A 23,483-nucleotide genomic window follows, 5' to 3' on the forward strand; every position below is an offset into this window, starting at 1 on the left:
GATTAAACGTTTTTGCACCCTTTTTGGCCAGAAAGGCTGTAGCATAAGTAGAAAAAGGGTGTTGGGTGGCGATTACACCCTCCTTCTGAATGTAAATACCCTTATTCGTAGCTCAATACCATTTGTGTGTAGAAAAGAGGGTGTTGATCGACTTCAATTACCTCGGTTTTTGATGAGCTGTTGAAAGGGTGTGGAAAAAGTGTTGAGCTGTTCATGATTAAGGCCAGGCGCACAGGTATATCTGCACTGCGATGTACAAAATTTCCTCTGGTACCCTCTTCATCTCCTCGCTGGAAATTTTCAGAAGTAAACCAACGTTGGTCTGCAATGATCGCAAACCTTTCCATTTGCGGTGCGCCTCTTGCCAAAGTTTAGCTTTGGCATGTGGAACGTCAATTTAAACTTTGAAAATTGAAGACTGTATACACAAACTGAAGTTTTTAAGCCCTTATTGCCTAAAATTTGTTGTTTAAGTAGAATAATGGTGTTAGAGAGTCATTACACCCTTAGTGTTAAGTTCCAGCAAACTAATCTGTGGCTTTGCACTCTTTTTGTGTTGCGAAAAGGGTGTTGACCAACTGCAACACCGTTGGTTTTTTTATAGAATAGCAAACTTAGTGGAGGATAGAACACAAGCGCCTAAAAATTTGTGGGGACAAAGATGTTTGTTGGGAACCTCACACATTAACCTGAAACTCTACTAAAATCGAGAAACATCCAACCTCTTCCACGCAACCTGACAATGTCCACGGGCATGCTTAAGGGAGAACTCAAACGTTACATACTCCACTTCTATCGAGACATGGAAGGCAGCTTTTACCGAGTCGTTACCGCAAGATCAGTGCGAGTTGATGAGAGGACAAGAGATAGATCTTCTGCATCCATGCCCTGGATTTTAGGCTCCACCATTGAGCTCCCAACCATCTCTTTACCAACTTTTCCTAAAACCCAACTATTTCATCATTACAAAATAATCTCCTCTCTCTCTCACTCTCTCTCTCTTGGTCTCTCTCTCTCTCTCGTTTCGCAAAAAAGCAAAGACTTTCAGTCCGGCTTCGATATCATTGAGTAAACACTTTGAACACCGACACTCACACGCTCTCGCTCAAACTGACCAACACCCCGCAGCTGCACGCTCTTACGCCCACACCTTCAGCTACGGAAGCGCAAAGTCTCTCCAGGGACACGCCGAATAAAAACACTCGCTGCTAGCTTTTCTCTCTTCGGTCACCTCAAGTGCTCGTGAAGCATGGGTAGATCGGAAATACACCAACTGCCTTCGAAAATTCTCCTGGCAGTCGAAGTAACATTATCGTGTCTTACACCTTAAGACCAAAACGAAGATCTGTCCTGCAACTTTTAAACATTTTGGTCAAAGCATCAATAGGTAACTCACAAATTATGGTTAGCTGTAATCGAAACTACCATGTGGTTTTCACTAATTAAGTGAAAGCAATGAAGCCGAAAGAACATCGCATCGTTATTTATCCACATCTATTCTCAAATGATCTACGTGCCGAAGGGTCCCTTGGGTTTGTCATTTGTTCACGCATATCGAAGTCGACACACAGCTTTCTTTCAATCAAATCAAAAAAATTTTATTCCAGAAACAAACTGGAGAGGCTCCCAGGGCTAAAATCTGCGTTACGCAGCTTGACGGGGCCCCAGAGGCCATTACAGAACATGTAGGCGACACTGGACAATGATATATCATAGTACACAGCAATTAATATTGACACTGCAGTTGAACCAAACACTCACATTGTAACAAAACAAAACATGTTGACAGCAATAACAATTTTTCATGAGTAAACATACACACGAACTATTTGTACAAACAGGATAGCAAAGGTCTCAAGGAATAGCGTCCTCCAAGTTCACAAAGCGTTCGCGCAGACTCCTAAGTGCGAAATTATCAGCGCACCTGTATGTATTTAAAATGAATGGAACATTATACTAAAACATTTGTAATTTATAGTTTGTTCGAAAGCCAGGTATTATCCATAAATCTGTGCTTTGCGTGTGTACAGGATGAGATTGTTGTTTTAAGGCCGCCACAGTAGTTGCAAAATCCCGCGATATCCCAGATGAGACATAGTATGAACGCAGTAAGCGGAAATAGTACATTTTATCAGCAGGAATGACATTAGAAGTGCGAAATAAAATTAGTTGGCAACAAATAGGGAACGTTCGCAATGTGGCGGATAGTTTTTTTCTGCAGCATGATAATTTTTATCAGATTTGCCCGAGATGTTTTGACCAAACTAAGCTGGAATACTCAAGATGCGAAGGAAACAGAGCATGATATATTTTAAGTTTCGCTTGAATTGGAAGGAATGACCGAAGTCTTGATAACGCTCCGGTTGCAGAGGAACGTGTTTTAAAGAGGATTGAAATGTGAGATTCCCAGCAGAGATTTGACGAAAATGTCACACCCAAAATTTTATGTGATTGAACAATTGCAATGTCCTACCCCTCATACGTAATGACATTTTGGGTTTGACACGCCATATTGTTTGCGCGAAAAATTTTTGCTTTTGTTTCTGAGAGGTTGATCCTGATGTGATTCGAGTTTGACCATATATGGAGCTTATAAAGAATGTCATTACAATTTTTAATAAGAACGTCTAGGTCAGGTCCTCACAGCAATCGAGAGCTATCGTCAGCATATATAATAAACGTGACAGTTTGGTCGATTGTAACAACGTCATTGAAATATACATTAAAAAGCAAGGGCCCTAAGACGCTGCCTTGTGATACGGCACATGGAACCGGTAAATGAGTTGACCTATCGCTGCCTATACAAACACACTGTGTTCTTACGTGCAAATCTGATTCCAACAAAGATAAAGGAACGCCGCGAATAGCATAGTGAGGCAGCTTATGATAAGAATTTTGTAATCAAGGCTGTCAGAATTTTTTGCTGAAACCTATAAATAAGCCCAACATAAGAAAGCTTTTTCAGTGTTTTGCAGTATTGTTTCTTTAAGTAGAAGCAAAGCATTTTCGGTCGCGTTGCCTTTGCGGAAACCAAAGTGAGCGTCGGTTAAAATGGCGTTTTTACCTAGAAAGCTTGATATTCTCGAAAAAATAGGTATTTCTAAGCCTTTGAAAAAATACGAATAACTGATATAGGCCGATAGTTAGATGGCATATTTCTATCGCCCCTTTTATACAGGACTGATACTCGGGACTTCTTCATCGCTGTTGTAAATTGGCCTTGTTCAAGAATTAGATAAAAATGCGAGAAAGAGGTGCGGCAATGTGCTCTATAACGTGCTTTATCGGTGCTATTTGTAAGTTAATAATGTCAAGAGCCTTGCTATTTTTGAGGCACGTGAAATTTCGGCAGACCTCTGTTTTGTTTTTCGGATCAAGAAATAAGCTACGAGCAGGACTAGGGCATGGAATTTCTGGCAGGGCAGATTTTGGTTACGAGGGTTATTTGAAACAAAATGCAGACTGAAGTGGTCTGCAAGCGCTTTATCCTTTAGCAGATTTCCTTTATGTATTATATTGCATGGTGCATTACTTCTGTTTTTACGGCCCAAAATGCTGTTTACCGTGTTCCAAACTACATGGGGGCTTTTTGCCCCACTATTACAAAACAATTCTTGGTGGTAAACTATTTTAGCTTGTTTGAGTTGAGCATTGAGTCGGTTTCTAAGCATCTTGAATTCTTTAAGTGTTTCGAGTATTCGTGTGCGTAAGAATTTCTCAAAAAAGCGATCTTTCTTTTCTAGCAATTTTAAGTGAAACCGTGTAACTCGTGGCTTTGTTGTGTTTTGCATGGTGTGAAAGTTCTAAACGGGAAATGTGCGAAGTGTATCTGCGTAACTTTTTTCTATGAATAAGGAGTATGCATCATTCACATTTTCCTGATTCATAACACAAGACCAGTCGTGAGAGCTAATGGCGATTTTAAAACGCTTTAAAGTCTGATGGAAAACAAACTGTGTGGTAACACTATCTGTACAATGCTCTCGATTTACTCCACCAGAGTAAATCATAAAAATTGGACAGTGGTCAGATGTCTGACACAATAGTTCCAGCATCGGAAACGGTGTATAGATTAGTAATTAAAAGGTCGAGAGGCGATGACGTTGAGGTAGTAATGCGGGGGGGGGGTGTAATTAGATTCTCTTTAAAGGTTAAAGTCGTAATATCTCATAACGATGTAAATATGAGCCGTACACATACGATGACGATGTCTATGCCCTGCCCCCTCTACTAATAACCATGTTATAGAAGAAAACATGGAGGGTCGCTGACTTCTTTTTCCGCAAAAAGATGGACGCTCCTTCCTCCCTTATGGCCACTCAAGACTGGTCGGCGATCGTGGGGGAGTGTTCACCCCTCTCGTGGGCACGTCAGCCGTGGCGAAACCGGCCGATGCAGGTTCCGCTTGGGAGATTTGTCCGGTTTGTGTAGCCTTCTGCACCTTGGTGTCTTCGCACTGGTTTTAGGGCCTTTAAGTTTTAGTTCATTCCCTTTCTACTATCTTCTGTACTGTTGTTGCCTAAGTCGCACGCAAAGCATCGATTCCTAAACAGTTACCGGATTTAAAGTACAAGGTTTAAAGAGAGAACTAGCCAACGACACGACTAAAGAACGAACGGAAGATTCAAAAGCGAATCCTCCATTTCGGTGGATACTTCGTATTTCTGGATATTCAGGCTCTATTGGATCTTTTGCATTGATGGATGCTTCATCGCTCTGGATACTGACGATGGATTCGATCTTATACGTCTCGGTGGATCTACCGTGTTCGTCTAATACTCAGGCTTTATTCAACCTTCTTTCTTGGTGAAATCTTTATATCGTTGCACGTTGAAGCTCGTACTACAAACAAATGATAAAATATTTTATAGGCGCTTTCAGTGCATAATTCGGCAAAATATGGATAACAGCTTATTGTTTGTCAAGTGCATACCTTTGCCTAATAAATGCTAATATACAATGAAATATGCACCCAACACATCTGATTTCTGTCGCAAAAGTTTTGCGTGGCAAAGAGAGGTAATACGAGCGAAAGCGTCTTCGAGGTGAAACGACCGGCTCAGGAGAAACCAAACGTGACTCTCATGTAGACTGGAGAACCACTCCACGGACGTTCTGTAGAGGTGACGAACTGTGTTCTGCTGTGTATATGTTGTGTGCCAACGAGTGTATTGGCGCGGGCGTGCGTGTCTGTCTTTTCTGTGTGTTTGTGCACCCGTGCATCTGGGTGGCTGCGAAGTCTGTTACTTTGTTATAGGTATGCGCCGACCGCGTATCTGATAAGAGTACAGTCCTAAGGACTAACTGAAGTTTTTTTTATGTCCCGTGCACACGTCAGCAAGAAAGGTGGAACTCGAATCTTCGAAATTAAACGCAATGCATGACTGTTAAAATTCATCAAATCACATGACCGGCAAATGTACCCTGGAGGGCTAAAATATTACAAATTTTGGAACCGCGCCTCAATTTCTACGTCATCTACTAGACTGAAGCCACGGCATGCCCAGTTACGAAGTAGCAAAACTGTTCTTCAGCCCAGCCGTTCTGTCGTTCTCCAAACGGGACACCGATGGTGTTTGCGAATCGGGGCGGAGGCAAAAATAACACGAAAAGACCGGATTACAAAGGAACTTCTGAGCCAGAAAGTCAACGTACGCGGTGTCTTTATCAACCGGTGACGTCGTTATCTTTATTTCCCAAAGCGGACGTCCTTGCCCTCTTGAGTGTTGGCAGCCAGACAACTCCGGGTGCGGCATGTTCCTTCCGGCTGCAGGCGTTCGGAGAGCTTAGAATTCACATGCACAACAATTGCAGGGTCATCAGTCGTGGGCTGTAACAAGACAAGGTCGCGACGCAACAGCTAAGGCGAATTGCCTTGCAGTGAATTCAAAGCCCCGCCGTTGTTTCCGCAGGAAAAACAAAAAAAGAGAAGAAAAGAGTCACCGGGTTGACATACCTACTTCCAGAATCCAGTGGAGTTCCAGACGCAGCGCAGGCGGCCACACAAGAGATTCCGCACGCACCGCCTGGGAACCAGCCCCCGTCTACGTTATCGTAATGCCTGTAGCCCTGTACAACCAGTATGGGAGTCCACCCTGCGGACTGGTGCGCATGGTTGCAAGACACCTGGATGTTGAACTGGAACTCAGAAACCTTGACATGTTCAAGGGAGAACACCTGAAGCCAGAATACCTGACGGTGAGTGAGCCGTTAGCTGTGCAGGGCCTTTCCAATTTATGTGGTAACAAGTAGTTCTTTCGTCCCATAATGAAGTCTGGTGAATATTACCAAAATGTTCGATGGTTGAATGTGGTTCGCTTTCTATATTAGGGCCACTCAAATGACGTTCCTACCTTGTGGGCACGTTTATATTGATAATCAATACATCTCCACGTAGACGCAGTATCTGACCTAACTTAGGGCAATCTGAGTTTAGCCGAACCACATTAGTTTCATCAAAGAGCTCCTCAGTGCCTCAGTACTGGTAGCTGCTCGTTACACTTGATGTAGCAGTGCGTGTCTCCTACGGTGTGTCCTGTATGGTTGGAATTATTGACCCCCACTTTTATTATGGAAGGGTGCTTTCTTAGTTGTTTCTCTTACTTCATACTCCGAGTTGGCACTCCCGCGTAATTTTTTTTAATTGAACAAATTTTACCGGTGAAAGACACAAAGGTAATATTCATTTTCTGGTCACTTTCGCGCTATCCGTTTGGTGTGATGTTTCACGAAGAAACGGCTGTAATCGGGCTGAGTAATGTTTTCAGTACCGTCAGCTGCTTTTTGAGTGAATTTCGTGCTACCGTAGTGAACAGAACCATAATAAGGAAATATAATGTACCAGTGATTTTCAGAGAAAAATTATTCAAATATTTTACGTTTTATTTCAGTGAGATTTCTCTACAGTAAAAACGTCGGTGGTCAGTAGCAAGATAAAGCTTGTTATATTTAAGGATTTCACTGACTTGACCCCAAAGACAATATTAGATAGGACGTGTTCGAAGATAAATACAATCCATTCGGATTATATTGGATAAAATGGTTTTCCAAAGTGAATGAGCAATCGCGAAGTCAGGAAATATATTTATACATGCGAAGATTATGCTAAACCTTTCGTTACTTGCCCAGTATTCCTAAAATAGGAATGCAGTTTCTGAGCAGCAATCAAAATGTTCTGTGAAAGTTGATGTTTTACAAACAGTGTAAGTGCTGAGTTATTCGTTTAAAATATAAAAGAGCTACAAGCGCTGTCTAATTCCGTTTTCGTGAGAACGCAGGTACTTATCATACAAATGTTTGTTTCGCAGCTCAATCCCTATCACAAAGCGCCAACATTGGACGACGACGGTTTCATCCTTTACGAAAGGTAATCGTGCTACTGGATAAGTTGATTGATGTGCTGTGTATAACAGACTTCAAAACATGGGTGAAAAACCGCTTGTACGTTACGCAGTTGAATGCATAAAATAGGATTTTGTTCCGCCAAAGATTACAAGTTCAATTGGGGCTGTCCGCAGAAACAGAGCTGAAAGTCTCAATAACAACGAAAACGTTCCAATGGGTTAGACGGCCTTTGGGAATGGTTCTTAAAACATTCCAAATAAACCTTTATGTTATAGAGTTTTAGCGTAAATTATGATCTGAGTAATTTGGTCCCTGTTTTATGTTAGCGCGAAGAAAAAAAGAATAATAAAGAAATCCCCAGGACCTTTAGGAAAACGCCACAAAGCAAAACCGTTTCTAAATGGCTTCTAGTTTTTTTAATCATCCACCAGACAAAGCTTAAACAAAACCCTTCGCTGACGTTAATAGCTTTTTACCTATAGAGCTGCTGAAGAGGTGCATGCGACGTAACTTAAGGTTAATGAATGCACGGCACAGTGACATTAAATCCTTATTATCGGTATTGACAATAGCAGCGCTTTTAGTGCCTGTGTATGAGATAGTGCCTCCGCATTATTTGCTTTGAAACACGCACTGGCAGTTAGTTCATGGCACAGTAAATGAATACATTATTCTGAAAAAAAACAATGCGTTTTTCCGGTCGAACACAGGGACTTTCAACTATCAAAAAATTGCACAAGTGTATAGAAACCACCCTAAAGAAAAGAAACAGCTCTCATGCAAGACGGCGACGTTCAGCGACTCACTAATCAAAATTTACTCCCTGTCAACAAGTATACGAGCGATTCATCCCGTTTCGGAAATTTTGCTAGGCAGGCAGCGGTATATGAATTCTTCGTGTGCAAAGAGTAGTTGTGTGGAGTCGAGCGCAATCTCACTCGTCTGCTATCAATGGTAAGGCGGACTCCCATATGGTTCCCGTTTTGTGTGCCATTTGGGGGAGCCCAGTTTGTGCTGACGTCCGTTGGTTTCGACGTCCTTCGCCCGAATACCCGCAGCAACGTCTTCATGCAGCCGTGTTGCCCGATGTTGCCGAAAAAAGCACAAAGCCACAGACATTGCCCGCAGAAGCACGGATGGACCATTTGGTTCAAGGTATTTTTCGCCATTGCGGAAAACCACTAGGAAGACATTCTAAGTTTCCCAAAGGTTTATGTTAAACACAATTTGAATAATTACGTGCCACAAAAGAAATCAGAGCACGCTCACCACTAGATACCAGATATAGCACGACGCTCAACACCTAATGGGCATTACTATGTCATCAAATTTACATGCTGTGAGAACACTTACACTACTTAAGTCATGCGCCCGCATTTACCGAAACAAAGGGACAAAGAATTCGCGGCAAAGAGCATGTGCCGTACTCGTTCGTATTCGAGGAGCTAGAAGTTGTCAATTGTTAGATACTTCTCTACCTGTTCGATACACTTTCGAAATTGAATCCACGCCCTGTGCATAGTACAAATACGGCAAATGGGGTTTAAATACGTACAAATCATAGCTTTTTTAGAAAAGTTATTTAAAATACCATAGCCATCTCGTATCCAAAATTTCAAAAGCGCTATTCCCAGATATGTTTTATCTTTTCCACGACAAGACAACAGAGTCACGCCTTTCTCCCCCGCCCTTTCAAAGCTGTTTATTACACAGTGAAAGAGCGAGATGGTCCGAAAGCAAGACGTCCGTTTTAAACAAATGAGAAAACTGCGCTTTATATAGGGGACCATAAACAAGATAGCATGACGCAATAACTCAGCTATTGCTCCCGTCCTTTCTGTTCAGTGCAACAGCAACAACCCAATAAACAGTTCGCCACCATTCAAAACTGAGCGCATTGCATTGAACATCAATGAAACTTGAAAGATAATATTAGCTTAGCAAACTTTCAACTCGTCGCTCCAAGTGTAGCTAAGAACGTTTGCTAACGCTAAACCTAATGCTCATCGGTTGGGACTCAGTTCATAACCTACCAGCTCGCTAACACAGTACACTGCAACCACTCACCCTCGCTAACCCCCAGTCACATGGTAAGGCTGACGTCACTTTGCGGATGATGTCACCTCGTGAAATTCAAGCCTTGCGAGGGTGCCCATCTTCCCTCGCTTAGAATGTGGGACACTTCAAAGGCGTTTTTTCAAGGGATGACATTTTTTCAGCTGCTTTTTGAAGGACATTTTGGAAGGACATTTTTGTAGCTGTGTCGTCTTGTAGTTGGCACAGTCCTCACCAAAGCTTCACTTATTTAAGTTTGTCTAGGGCGGCCACTGCAAAGTATATTTTAGGGAAAAACACCACAATTTATTTAGGGCATTTCCTAGTGTCTCCTTCAAAATATTGCCTATGTCGTTTCTTTGAGTAAAGGAATGCCCACGCGTATTACAACGCTGCAAGAAATCCTTGCTGGTACTTCATCTCGTAAAAATATATGGCTACCGAACACAGCGCGACGATGCTGGTTGAACGTAATGCCTTGACTGCACAGCGATCTGTACTCTGCGTGTAATTTTTAAACCTCGTCTTTGCCTTCGGTTGACATCTATTGGTTGATATGCCAGTAAGGATATTTGGAATCTAGTTTACCTAGAGAGAAGCGTTTGTCGGCAGGGTTATTACGGAAGCGACTGTGGGAATAGTTCTGGTACAGATAGTATAATTAAAAAGAGACGCCAAAACTCCACTGTAGTAAATCTTCGCAAAGAACACGAAATACTTGCCAGGGTTTCCAACTGAATGCCTTTCGCAAAAAAATTGTGAAAGAGAACGATTGAAATTAGTCTTTCGTTTAAATCTAGTGCTGTTAGTTGTGGGCTGTTACGGAAAGAAGCAGCGGTGCATATGAAGCTACGATATATTTACATTTAATAACGACAGGCCTTGAAGCATCACAACAAAACCGACTAAGGCAACATGTTACTTTCAGGCCCTATGTCGGGGATAAAATGTAGTAATCAGGGCTATAACCTTAAGTTTACTACACATAAAATGCTCGGGTGCTGGGACGAAAAAAACGTTGCATCTGACTGACAAAATCTCGCTGAACTAACGCCACCAATTCGAACAAGACAGAGCATTGAAGAAACAGATAGACGCAGAAATTCACTTCTGGGGCGGTATTCTCGTGTTTTTTCTGTTTTTAAAACGTACATTTTGCGCCTGTTTGATTGTGACGTACTTTCAGCTGTAGGCGGGCTTCGGGCTGACTTTCGCGCAACTGTTCTTGTAAACACATTTTGAAAGAATAAACCTATTTTGAAGTATCTTTTATGTGTTTATTGTTCCTCCAGCGAACCAACAACAAGGCGACGAAAAATCGCCTGCTCTGAGAAGCCGTGGCTCATAGCTCCGCCGTGCTTGCATGGCGTCACAACTGGGTGTTCGCTTTTAGCCAATCATGACTTGATCAAAACGGACACTTTTGAAACGAACACAACGGAACTAACACGAGAATACCGCCCCTGGTTAGGGTGTTAGGTACGAAGGATTTTTGCTTCTAGAGAAATAACGTAAATTAATTTGACGTGTGCATATTCGCATTCGTACGTATGTACGTGTGTTTAGGTGTTTGGTGTGCGTTTGCGTGTGCGTGTGTGTCCCTGCGCATGTGCGAATTGATGCGTGTTTGCGGGTGGGCGGGCGGGTTTGGGAGTGTGTGCGGTTGTGTGCGTGCGCGTGTGTGTGCTTGCATACATATGGGTGCGTCATGTCTGAGTTCGTCATGTGTATGTCACAAAGGTGAACTCACCTGTAATAAATGCGAGAATGCAAGGTGGAACAGAAACCGTCATTGCGCTGGAATAAGAAGTTTTCAAACCGAACGTATCACTTTGCGCCTATGTATATTTCTTACAGTGCGTCAAAACGTTTACCGCAAAATACATGCTTGCATTTTTTGTCAACGGCCTTGACCATGCGGTGAACCCAGGGTAACTACAAAATATAACGTCGGCTCAGTTCTGCTGAAGACATACAAGCTAGAACTAAAACCCAGCTCACTAGACGACAGGGTTAAGCTGCTCACAAAAGCTGCAACCAACACTCCTACTGTTGTGCTCCTTTGTGTCCTTGAATAGCCAGAATGAGACGCAGCCAAGCACCGCATATTGGTCAATTGGTCAAAAGGCAGCCGAATAACGTCGGCGCTTCAGAATCGTCTAGCCCCGCTAATTCATCGTCAATGTTTAAAAATATCCCGAATTCAATTTGCGTCCGCCTCAACAACCCGCTACCGTGTTGTTCTTTTGTGTGTTCACTTTCAACATCATATCGCAGAAATATTTATTGCATACGGTGTTTCGCGGTCTTGTGAATACACATTTTCGTTTTAAAGCAAAGCTTTTTACCTCTACCCCCCAAGGGTTCTTTCGAGACCGTTGGTGTCACCAGAAAACTCCAGCGAACAAATAAAAGAAGTTACTGGCACCGCTGGGAATCCAACCCGGAACTAATAGACTAACAAAGCGAGAGCCCGTTGTCTTACCGATTTAGCTACGAGACCACGCGAAGATAGGGAAGACAGGAGGTGTACTCACCAAGCACATCTGCGGGTTTACCCCCTACGTTCGCGCTGAATGCCACGTGAAAGCGTCACGCGACCACTCACGCCCGTCTAGCGGCCCTGTGCGCACCTTGCGCATGTGCTAAGAATTACAAAAATTAAAAGAAGCTCACACCAATGCATGGCATCTAACTTCTAGTACACCAATGTGCTAAAGCCTGTGGCCTCCAGTGTTCACGTAAACAATCACAGCTCCTTGTCGTCCGCCCTCACGCCAAACCAAGGAATACATTCAAATACTCCTTGATGGCCAGGCCATCACTCCAAGCCCCAGCATCAAGATCCTGGGCCTACATCTCAAGGCTAACACCAAGAGTGACGTATCCTTCCAGCATCTCCAAAACAGCATCAATCAAATTATACACATGATCAGGCTAGTTGCCACCAAGAAGCGAGGCCTAAAGGAATCCGGTACCTTTCGTTTAATTCAAGCTTTTGTCCTCTCTAGAGTCGCATACGTGAACCCCCTGTCTTCGTCTCGACAAGGAAGACATATAGTTGCTTTATATAATGATTAGGAAGGTGGTCGAGCAGGCAATTGGTCTTCTCATGAGTGCGTCCACACAGAGGCTGCTTAGCACGGGGCTCCACAACACGGTGGAAGAGCTGATAGAAGGCCATCTTTCTAACCAGAAGGTCCGACTCAGAACTGCGGTGGGTAACCGCATGCTTCACCAGATTGGCTGGGCAGCCGAGAATGTCACTCCGCTTGACATACTCCGAGACTTTTGGCGACTAAAACTAAAGATGCTCGCTTTGCTTATAAATATGAACCCCTCACATGAGGAGGGTCACCGAAAAGCACGGGCACAAGCGCTAAACACCACCCTCGGTGGTTATTATGCAGTTATCTACACAGACGCCTCCAAACATCGAGGGCAGCAATACGCCATCATCATGGCTACCTCCAGAACCAACCTCCTTCCGTGTGCCTCGCTTAGGACCCAAGAAATGACGGCAGCAGAAGAGGCAGCCATCACCTTGGCTCTCACCCTCCAGGGGTCCGGAAGGTAGTCACCGATTCCCAACAAGCCTACTGGAATTACCAGTCGGGTTGGGTGTCCTGACCTGCACTGCGCGTGCTAAAAAGCACTCCCCAAACGGTTCCATTCAGCTCATCTGGACACCCCCTCACGCTTCAATGGAGGGCAACAAATACGCACACCCAACAATCCGGGCTACGGAGCTGCACGAGGACAGTCACCCGCTTGCCACGTTCAGGGAGATAACCCAGCATTACCGCCTTCTGAGACAGACCGTACCTTCGCCTTACCCTGACCTTTCCAGAAAACAACAAACTAACCTACGGTTGGTACAATGCGGCTCCTTCCCTGAGCACGCTCCTCTCTTTCCGTCAACTACCTAACAAGAGCAATGGGAAATGCTGCTGTCCAGGCCCTCTCTACCTACCCAGCTTCAGCGGGTGTACAAAGGCCACGCGGACTGCATATGGGCCCCACAGAAGAAGGAATCACTCCCCAGGGCTGCACTCGGGGCCGTTGAGAAATCTGAATAGAAGTATTTCTTCGTCCTCTTCCTCCTTCTCTGCCGCAAATCTTGTCGCCTCCGTCCGCGGCGCAGAGACGGAGAAGTCAGATCGTCTAACACCGGGTTGGAGCTTTAATTTTGTAAAAAACGTTTCCGCTCTTGTGCTACGCCAATACAACTCAACCAAACACCGTTCATGCATCATGCATTGATTTAACCTTACCAAGAATATCTCTTTGAAGTAATAAATGGAGTGGTTAAGTGCATTTCACTTCTGTCTGGTTTTAGTATTTGTAGAGCGATGTGAGTGAATTTAAGTGACGTCGCATAGGTAATCGTAAGGGGCCGTTTACAGCTTTGCTTTCCAACCACATTCACGGGGTGGATTGGCGCGATTTTTTTTAAATACCTCAATATATTTTGCTCTGCCAAAAGGTTCCTTGTTTGAAGACTGACTGCGGCGGCGCCCTCTTTGAGGCTGGGAGGTGTTTAAGCTGGCTACTGAGACATTTTGCCCTCGTGGAATGCCTGTTTTTCTGTACGACAAAAAAATCACCGCCGTATCTAAACGACACGACAATGTTTCAAATAGTGCAAGGTTGTTGTTTAATGTACCCACGGCAACTCGCAAAGGATAGCAGCGCCGCTAATATGACCGAATTAAACCGAATGTTGACACGATTGTGTGATGTGCTTCAGCTTCGCGGTGTCACTTGTCGTTGGCCGATCACGGGTCGTGCAAAGGTCTATTTGCCTCAAGTAGCCACCCCTGAATTGATTGTAGAGTTTAACGCGGTGACGCAACGCAGAGGCGATGAAGCCCGCCGTAGTGGAGTGCTTCGGGTTAATTCTGACCACCTGGGGATATTTAACGTGCGCCGAAATCCCGAACACACGGGCGTTTTTGCTTTTTGCCTCCATCAGAAAAGCGGCCGCCGCGGCGGGGAATCGAACCCGCGTCCTCGTGCTCAGCAGCACAACGCCTTAGCCACTGAGTCACCGTGCCGATTGGTTTTTACTATTGCCAAATGAAGAAGAAGCCCGCTTAACGGTTCTGTGAATACCAAGGTATAGACTCTGCGAGGTTGCGGCAGAAAACACTTTATTTACCATTCCTCTTATCTGTTTTCTTGCAGTTCGGCCATCTGTACTTACCTTTGCAATAAGTTCAAACCAGCATCTAGCCTCAACCCATCATGCCCGAAAAGCCGAGCAATGGTCGACCAGATTTTGTCGACCATCACGAGCACCATTCAGCCCCACTACTTCGCCTTTTTCGTAAGTGATTTTCTTTCCGAACGAATGAAACTATTTCGCGGCTAAGCAAATTCATTCGTGCCGCAAAAGTGTTCCAATATAAAAGATACATTCTCATGCTTCGTGCGCATTCATTCGTTAGTTAGTGGAGGGTACTTTGCTCTTAAAAGATCTGCAATTCGGTCAAGACGGGTACGTCATTGAGAAGTGGGTAGAAGACGAGATACGGTCGAATCGGTGAAGAGGGTTCAGAAACAAATTTATAGGCGAAGGGAGGGTAAGTCTGGTGAAGCAGACAAAACCCCTTATGCCATTGTTTTAAGGGGTTGAGGCGTGCCATGCCGCTAAAGGGGTAGCGCAAAATTCTACGTCAGAGATGGTGTCGATGAATGGGAAACACTGCAGTCTAACACGACCGCCTAGCACGAGCAATGCAAGTATAATGTTCACAGACAAGGAAGAAGTGGGGAGTGGCCCAGTGCGCAATTGGAGACATACAAAGGCCATGACGCTGTAAATGTGGCAATGCCCCGGCGTTCGCTCATGCTAATATGGAGATTTATAAAATCATTGGCTCTTCTACCATCTGTTGTGTCGCTCGTAGCGCCGCCGCGTATCATGTTTGTTGAAAGATGTGGTGTCTTCATCCAAATTCCAGTTGTTACAATTGATTGTGTAACTGGATTGGGATCGGTCAGCCAGTGATCAAAGGTGATAATACACTGATGACTAGCTCATTGTCCACGGCACATAGCAGACGATGCGCTACTCCAAGCAAGTGTAAAATACGTGTAGTTTATTTACATGAAGTATTTGAGACTCATAACTTGATCAGAGAAAAGAGGTTGAGCGGAGCCCGGAACCAGCGGTGCACTCCTCTCTCCCCAAAAACCCAAACACATGAGTTTCATTTCGAAAGTCCCTATTCCCAAAAGGACACCAGACTCGCAGAGAAACGAGGGCCCACCTTAGGCCACTGATTGACCAACGCTAGGCGTGTACAGAGATAACCACGTGACAACACTCTCTTGCTCTTATGCGGAAACTCGAAGGTGTTGATCAAAACACCAGTAAAGCACCCACCAAAAAACTACGAAATAAAAGCAACTGTGAACGCAGACCACCGACCTTTGAATAACACGTCTAAGTATTGTGTATATGACGCACGCTGGCATTTTGCGTCACATAGCGCTTCATACACTAATACCTATACAGACGAATCTGGCTCTGCGATCGTCCGTCGCGATGGACGTGATGGGTATTAGTGGATTCGAATTTGCGCTGGATGGCTCGCGGAAACTACTATGAATTCGAATCGGGCAGCCTGCTTCGTTTTCATCGTAGTCTAGCTTGCTCGCCTTCGATAGTGTAAGGAATATCAGGCGCCTTAGGAAAAAAAACTTTCGAAAATGTATTGGCCTTTGAAAGCAGCGTCGCTCGCGTGATGACGCCGCATTCAGTGAAAATGTCCTACAACCACAAAAACCTTTCCAGACTGGCTTGCTGTCATCCATTCACTGCCGTCCAACGTTTTTAGATTAGTTGCTGCCTATCGAACGAACAAGAAAACACAAAGACGGCGGTAAAATATCTGCGAATTAGGTGTTGCCAAGCAATTTTTTTAACCTCCTTGGGTGTTGCGACGCCGCTCGTGTGAGAGAGCGTTCTATTTTCGCAGCTTAGGCAAACTAAATGCTTGGGACGGCCAAAAGTTTCGTAGGAACGCTGTTTCTATGGCGTAGACCGGCCGGGTAGGCGGCAGGTAGGAACACAACTAGGTGGCCCGCCCATTGGTGGACAGCAAGCTAGGGGAACGCCGTGGGTTAAGGCTAAAATAACTTATTTAGAGGTAAAATATTTCTTTTTTAGCACGAAACATTTTGTTAATAATGCAAACTGGTAGAGTTGGGACTTATACAAATCGTTTTCGAAGACGTCCTTCGGCTGCTATATTTGGCATCAAATGGCAGACTTGCTCCGCGAACCACCATGACTTCGCGTGTGCTTTTAAGTGCAGAGCATTTTAGGCGTTCGCCTTGTCGTCCTAGCTCACTCGCTCGACCCAAGTATATAGAGCACCAAGCCGGCGTCCCGGGGTAGCGATTTTGTTCGCGGCGTACCCCAGAGGCTTCGAAAGCCAAGCGGTTTAAAACGCCATAAGCGTTCGAAACTCGTGAAACGCTGGCGCTTTTGATAGAACTTCCCGTTGTTTAGTGCAAAGAAAGCTATAGGTACATTTGAGGAAAAATATACGTAATTAACCGGCAGCGCCCGCGTTCCTTCAGTTAGGGACGCCCGTTGGGTTGGTTTTTACGATAGTAAACGCAAAATGTGGCAGTGCAACGCCGGCACGTGCGGGAAGAAAAGCACAAAAAGATCAGAACTCCCGCTAGCGCAGTTTCAGGCAGGGGGCGCGCGAGCAGTGCATTCCATTTGGTGGTACAGTGAGCGGAGAACGGGGCTACAGCCCGTTATGGCAATTTACTGCTCTGCACTTACGACAGCTTTCACATTGATTGGAACGGCTTTAGTTTTTTTATCGAAACGTGCAGTTTTATTTTGTTCAATGGCAGTTTTTAGGAACTAAATTTTTTGGGCACAGAGTAATTCGTGAATAGCGAACCGCGCAGTAAATATTTTCTGCTAGATAAACTCCACATTCGCAGCCGCAGCCGCTTTTAGATCCTGCACCATCCGGTTCCACTTCTGCCCATGGTTCCCATCGAAGCGTAAGCGCGGTCTCGAAGTTTGCCTTGACACTAGGGCCAGATTCCTCTCTAGTTAGTACTCTATGAAACTCTACGGTGCGCCACGCCGACAGGACTTCTTTTCTTCGTCAATACGTCGCTTGAATTATGAAAACCGCGCTGAGCGACTGCAAATTCTAGCCATTTGCATCACCCAGCCACCGAGAGAGAGGGAGAGAGAGGGAAGCGAGAGAACACTTTAGTTGAGGTTTGCGCGGTTAAACGTCTCTCGTGGCGTCCAGTTTGTGCTGGGCAGCGACGTGGGCAGTTTTGGTAACCATGGAGGTTTGGGTCCCCTGGTGTAACCTCGCCAGAGCCTCCTCCAACCGCTCATCGCAAGACATTTCGGGAAAATGGTCCATGGTGCATCCCCATATGATGCGGGAAGGGTTGTTAGGGCTACGCATGCTTTGGAGTTTGGCAAGGGGTAAAGGGATCATTGGATGAGGTTGAGTTTGACTGGGGTCGGAAAGGTTTTCGTTTGGAGGAGTCGCCACGTCTTCTTTTGTGCGGGTATGGCTGCCCAACCACGGAAGCGCCAGACACAGAAATGAGATGAAGTTGAACTTTGCCCAGTAACTTTGAGCAGTGCAACCGGGGTAGACAGAAGGTCTCTTGTCCTGGCTATGACCCTTCGGGCTCCCTGCCTGTTTCTGGCATGTCAATGGCCGTAATCACCGTCGTTAAACAGGTAAAGGAACGCACTCCGCCGACATCGCAAAAGGAAGGAGGAAAAAAATCCGCACAAAGTGGAAATCAACCCCCCAAGCGTTTGTGGGTCCGCTACGACCGTATTCGCCGCCAAACACGTCGACGGCATCCGAAAGCTCCCGCCAAATTTTCTCGAGTCCTTCGTGCCTATGTTAGTTCGGTCACCACGACAACAAACACAATAAAGCAAAGCTCACTAACAACAACGATATGAAGCTGCCAGTCAATTCTAATTAAGTGAGGTGCCTGACCTTAACAATGACCCTCAGCTCCCCACCGTCTCTGCCTTTAGGTGGGCGTGACAGATACGTGGGAAGCTTTAGGTCGCCACAGCCCCGCCGTAAGAAGAACCAGCACGAAAATGCCCTCTCCCCATCTTCCTTCGCCTGTTCTTCCATACGTACAGGAAACTTCCCACTAATGTGGCACAGCAGATCGCGTATTTGCGTTGCGATTGCAGCCCATGATTCGGAATCGGTCAGGTTAGGCTAACCAATTATTTCACAATATCAACTACCTTTAAAAGGACCACGGACGACGTGACAACACGAATGTTCTATTCACAAATTTAGCCTAACAGGGGTTTACTTGGACCTTGGACCGTGTTTGCTTTCACTCGATTGAATTGCGTCATTTATAAAAGCTCATAGTTTTTGCGATTCCTTTCTCGCGGGCATAAACCTCCATGTGAGGTGGAGTGAATGATCTTATGCAGTGCGTTCCAGGGAATATGTCCTGAAGCACCACAAACACCTACCCTGTAACAAGGGCAGGAGTATGCGCACTCGTCGTGAAAGATAGCGAATTCCATCGCAGAGCCTCTTTAGATGCACTGACTCAATTAGGGAGCCTGTTCGTCAATCGAGACGATAAGCCATATTCTGACTCCACCCTGCACTCCATGTGCTTGCTCGACTCGGTTTAATGGAGGATGACGCAACTATTTACATATGAAAATCGCTTTCAAAAGCCTCCTCCACTAAAGCTCGAGTGGAGAAGGGATTGAGAAAATAGGGCCAGGGCTCGTCAGAATTTTGTAGCATGCTGCTGTAAGCTGAAGCAGACGGGCAGTGTTCTCATGGAGTGGGACAACTACGTGTTCAACATTTGTAGGGTTCATGGGGGGCTCGCTATTGTAAGCCGGATGAGGAGGGTGTGGTCACTTCCAGGGATATGTACTGAACCTAAACTAGTCATTACAAATAACCTCATCTGCGCCCCTATTTTAAGGGGAACAGGACAAAGTGTAGTCTGAAACAGGACTACTCAGGAGCGAAACCAAATTGCCTCTATTACATGTAATACCCCATATCAGCATATCTTACAAGCTTTAGAAGTACCTGAAAATGATGTCTTGATTAAGTGTGTTAAACACATGCGGCTAAGTTGGCAGTTTGACCTTGGTATAACACTGTTCTTGTTCCCTGTAACTCTTTCCATACAGAAACCACGCTTCTTTGATCTGAAGAAGCCCACACCGGATGACATAGCTGCGTTCGAAGAAAACGTCCTGTCCGGCTTCGATAACCACGTGGGCAAGGATGGCGGCTACGCTGTTGGCGACATGCTAACTCTAGCGGATCTGTCCTTGGCTGCCCACCTAACGCTATGCCTGGAAGTAAGTCGTCGACGATAAGGAGCTGACAACGTTTTGGTGGGCATGTTGCAGTTGGCAATTTGTACTGTGAAAGTCTTTACTCACACATATTGAAGTGGAACTCTTGAGCGATTCGCTTTTTGGGGGCATATCATAGATTTGCACCATTTGAGAAGACACTCGTTTTTCTAACAACGCTTCCCATTGAGCCCTGCCTTCCGTTTTCGCACATGGGGGTTTATTGTGCCTATTGTAAATATCCAGTACAAATCACAGGCTAAGGTTCGCGCACGAGAAACTACAGTCCTTGAACTGCTTCACTAGTACTGCACCTGTTGAAGCAGGCTTGAAGTTTCTTTATTTGACCAAAAAGCAGTGCGTGCTCATACAAAGAAAATTACAAACAGAAATGTCAACAACGCAATGTGGTGTGGAAAATGAGGAGAAAGCTGCGCAGATGCAGCTTGATAAAGCCTCACCCCCTATAGTTACATGTAAGACCTGCAACGATAGATGTTGCAAATTTTATGAAAAAAAAACAAGTTTGCATAGACACAGCTCTTTTAACCGGGTTAGAGAGAGAGAGAGAAAACCTTTGATCAAAGATGAAAAGATCTGCGCCACTAACGGTAGGGCTTGCTACTCCAGATGGGGTGAATACAGTGAAGCGAAAGGGGGAAATGGAGGGATATGGGTGGTTCACTTGTTTTAAAGACGAAAACAATATTTGAGGCCTTCTTGAGGCGAACATTGCATGCAAAAGTGAAACATTTTCTGAGTGATGGCCGGTAGATCTCTCCGGATTTTCGCCGATAGGCGGCGGGTAGTATAAAGAGCGAACAACCCTGTGATTCATACGCCAGCTATGACCAAGTCTTTGAAAGACGCCATTGTATAACTGATCCACCAATTATCAAGGCTGTTATCTATGCAGAACTGCAAAATAGCAATTTTGAGGTGTATAAAATTCTGATGACATACAATCAAAGACAATAGTTAGCACGTGCGCATTGTTGCCAATGAATTTTAGGGTCTGAGTTGACTGCCAGTTAAAGTAACGAAATATATGTGGTGTACAAACACGTGACAGGGATTACAAAGTTCGGCGCAAGGAATGGATCAAGAGACCGCACGATTGCATAGATTGAAAACTCTGGATGAACCTTTAGGATAACGTGGACGTTATTGCCTAATGAAAAAATTGCAGAAATACACAGACAAACTAACCTCAAGATGCTGCACCAACTTACATTTTTTTTGTTTCACTCTTCCTTAAAGGGGTGACCACACGCTTCTCCATACGCCCTCTAGTGAAGGTTTCAAGCGATACATACAAATTGAAGGAGCTCAGTCAAAGATGGGCAATTTCGATTGCTTTAGTAATTCTATTCAAGTAGTTTTATCAATACACTTTATTATTTTTCACACAATGGCAGCAAAGCAAAGACGTCGGAGGGTCTGAACTCCGCCCCTGCTTATGCGATACCCAAGATTCCAATGGCAGCAAAGCAAAGACGTCGGAGGATCTGAACTCCGCCCCTGCTTATGCGATACCCAAGATTCTGTGGGTCTGGCAACGTCCTTGGCCATCAAACGGGCCGGAGCTGAGTATCCCGGTCTAAACATAAGAGTGCAGCCTTACAATGTGTGCATGGGCGGCGCCTGGCGCGGTGGCTCAGGGGCTAAGGCGTTGCGCTGCTTACCTCAAGGACGCGGGACCGACTCCAAGCAGCGGTGGTAGCTTTTCTCATGGAAGCGAAAAGCGAAAACGCCAGTGTGTTCGAGATTTCAGCGGAAGGTATAGATATTCAGGCGGTGGAACATCCTCAGTACCCTTCCACTACGGCGCGCCTCATCGCCTGCGTAGCGTCGGCGCGCAAAACCCCATTATCAATCAATCTGCACGTGCCGATATACAGTGACAACGATGATATACAAGGAATTGTTTTGTTTACTTTCGTTTTGGTATAAATACTGTCAAAAGCTATTTTTTTGGATTTGCTAGGCACGCAGAACAGTACTGAAAATATGTCCCTGTTGGAAGTCATAAACAGATTTGCCTGCTAGTTCACTGTACGTTAATTTACTGTTTCTGGCTAATAGAACCACCTGCAAATGTATTGAGTGTTTATGCTTCAATGCTTAAATAAAATAAAAATGCTTGCCATCAAAATCATTGTCACAAGACGTTCAGAACGAACTTTATAAGAAGACACGGAAGCAGAATACATGGTAATATGGACCTTAACTCATGGCGGGGCGCATGCGGTGTAAATATTGATATCACTAGGTGTAAATCCATACAGCCGCCAAACCAAGGGGAAAAATTACTGGTTGCAAAAAAAAAAACTCGAATATTCTTTTTCCAGTGCTGATCTGCAACATACAAAGGGGCCGCTGTAAGAATTTCCTGAGAAGAAATATCACTTATAAATCCAGTGGAAGCACCCGAAAATATAGAGATCATGCTTTCATTTTTTTTCTTGCAGCTGCCTGTTCTTCGAGTCGACAAGTTCCCCCGGCTTAAGGCTTACTATGAACGAATCAAGGCGGAGCTCCCGTATTTTGACGAGATCAACAAGCCCGGCATCGACTTGCTGAATGAACGTCTGAAAGGGCTCAAATAAGCTACTAACATTGCAGTGCCAGCAATAAATGGTTTTTTACACGGAGACATATTCGCACCGAGTGTTTTTCGCCTTGTGGGCCGTGTGTACGTCGTCATGACTGCATCGCCGTTTGCCCGCCTGCGTTATTTTGTGGCCAAGTCTCCGTCACCGGAATCAGGAAGCATAAGAGGCCAGGCACTGTCCTCGAAACTAAAATACTTTTCCAAGGCCAGGGTTGAAGCCCACAACTCTAAACTAGTGCTACTGGAAGCGTGTGTTCACAAGTCCTCCCTGATAGTGAGCCGAAACAGCGTATTGTACAATAACGTTTATGCCAACCTTGCAGTTTACGTGGCAAAACAAACATTTTTTCCTTGCAAATTTTTCTGTAATTCTCGCTGTAATCCCTTGTAATAACGGGAAACGCCGTCATGTCAGCAGATTTCAGCTTTTTCACGCTTGTCATCCGCTACAATGGACACATGCTTACAGTAAAGGAATCACGGCCAATAATCAGTGTGAATGTGGATGGCCATTTCCCCAAGCGCACTAATCACCTCTGCAAGAAACGCCGTTTCCTCGCTCGGTAATTCGAGCATTTTTTAAAAGCGACAAGTGCGGGGCGTACCGTAGCGATTTTTCCAACGGTATGCCTCAGACAGTCGATGTGGGTAGTTCCAGGTTATATCGACAGCTTTTCAATGAGTTCGCATATAATTCCATTTTCTCCTTTCCATGCATAGGAAAGTGTAGCTAATTTGCTAGTTTTTGTTGATTATTCTCCAACCAAAATAGCTTAGTGATTACGGTGTTGGTGCAGCGTAACCAATAATTTTTTAATCGCGATTTGCTGTCCTGATCTTAAATGATGTGGGGGAAACAAACCGACCAAGTCAACTCTGAGATTTTAAGGTGCACGTTCACGGTCTTCAAAACGTCTAGATAATTTTGTGGCCGCCCACAAAATTCAGGGAATTTCACCTTGAAGGAGGGGCGCGCGCTATCTGGTTTTAAAGATGAAACCGTGCGGAAAAACGCTTCCGATCATTTTATGGCGTATGCTAAGAGGAAACTGGCTTCAGGACAGTTTCCTAAATTTAGTTACTTAAAAT

The 23,483-nt window shown here is 44.9% G+C and overlaps 1 protein-coding gene across 1 annotated transcript; it reads left to right on the forward strand.

The window, feature by feature from the left end:
* Positions 1–5,715: 5,715 nt before the first annotated feature.
* Positions 5,716–22,436, forward strand: LOC144166105 (glutathione S-transferase 1-like). Its single transcript, XM_077695737.1, has 5 exons — positions 5,716–6,198; positions 7,308–7,366; positions 14,587–14,728; positions 19,610–19,783; positions 22,252–22,436. The coding sequence occupies exons 1-5, from the start codon at positions 6,058–6,060 to the stop codon at positions 22,387–22,389; spliced, it is 654 nt and encodes a 217-aa protein (XP_077551863.1). The 5' UTR covers positions 5,716–6,057; the 3' UTR covers positions 22,390–22,436.
* The last annotated feature ends 1,047 nt before the right edge of the window (positions 22,437–23,483 follow it).

This window comes from Haemaphysalis longicornis, unplaced genomic scaffold (assembly GCF_048455015.1).
Source record: "Haemaphysalis longicornis isolate Haplotype H1 unplaced genomic scaffold, Haemaphysalis longicornis Haplotype H1 scaffold_16, whole genome shotgun sequence".
Classification (NCBI taxonomy): Eukaryota; Metazoa; Arthropoda; class Arachnida; order Ixodida; family Ixodidae; genus Haemaphysalis; species Haemaphysalis longicornis.

What these genes read in the sequence shown, in the direction of transcription:
- LOC144166105 (XM_077695737.1), top strand. Translation starts at nt 6,058, where the DNA reads ATGCCTGTAGCCCTGTACAACCAGTATGGGAGTCCACCCTGCGGACTG. An exon ending in GGTTTCATCCTTTACGAAAG is followed by an intron (nt 7,367 to 14,586) that starts GTAATCGTGCTA and finishes GTTTTCTTGCAG; the next exon opens with TTCGGCCATCTGTACTTACC. An exon ending in CCCACTACTTCGCCTTTTTC is followed by an intron (nt 14,729 to 19,609) that starts GTAAGTGATTTT and finishes CTTTCCATACAG; the next exon opens with AAACCACGCTTCTTTGATCT.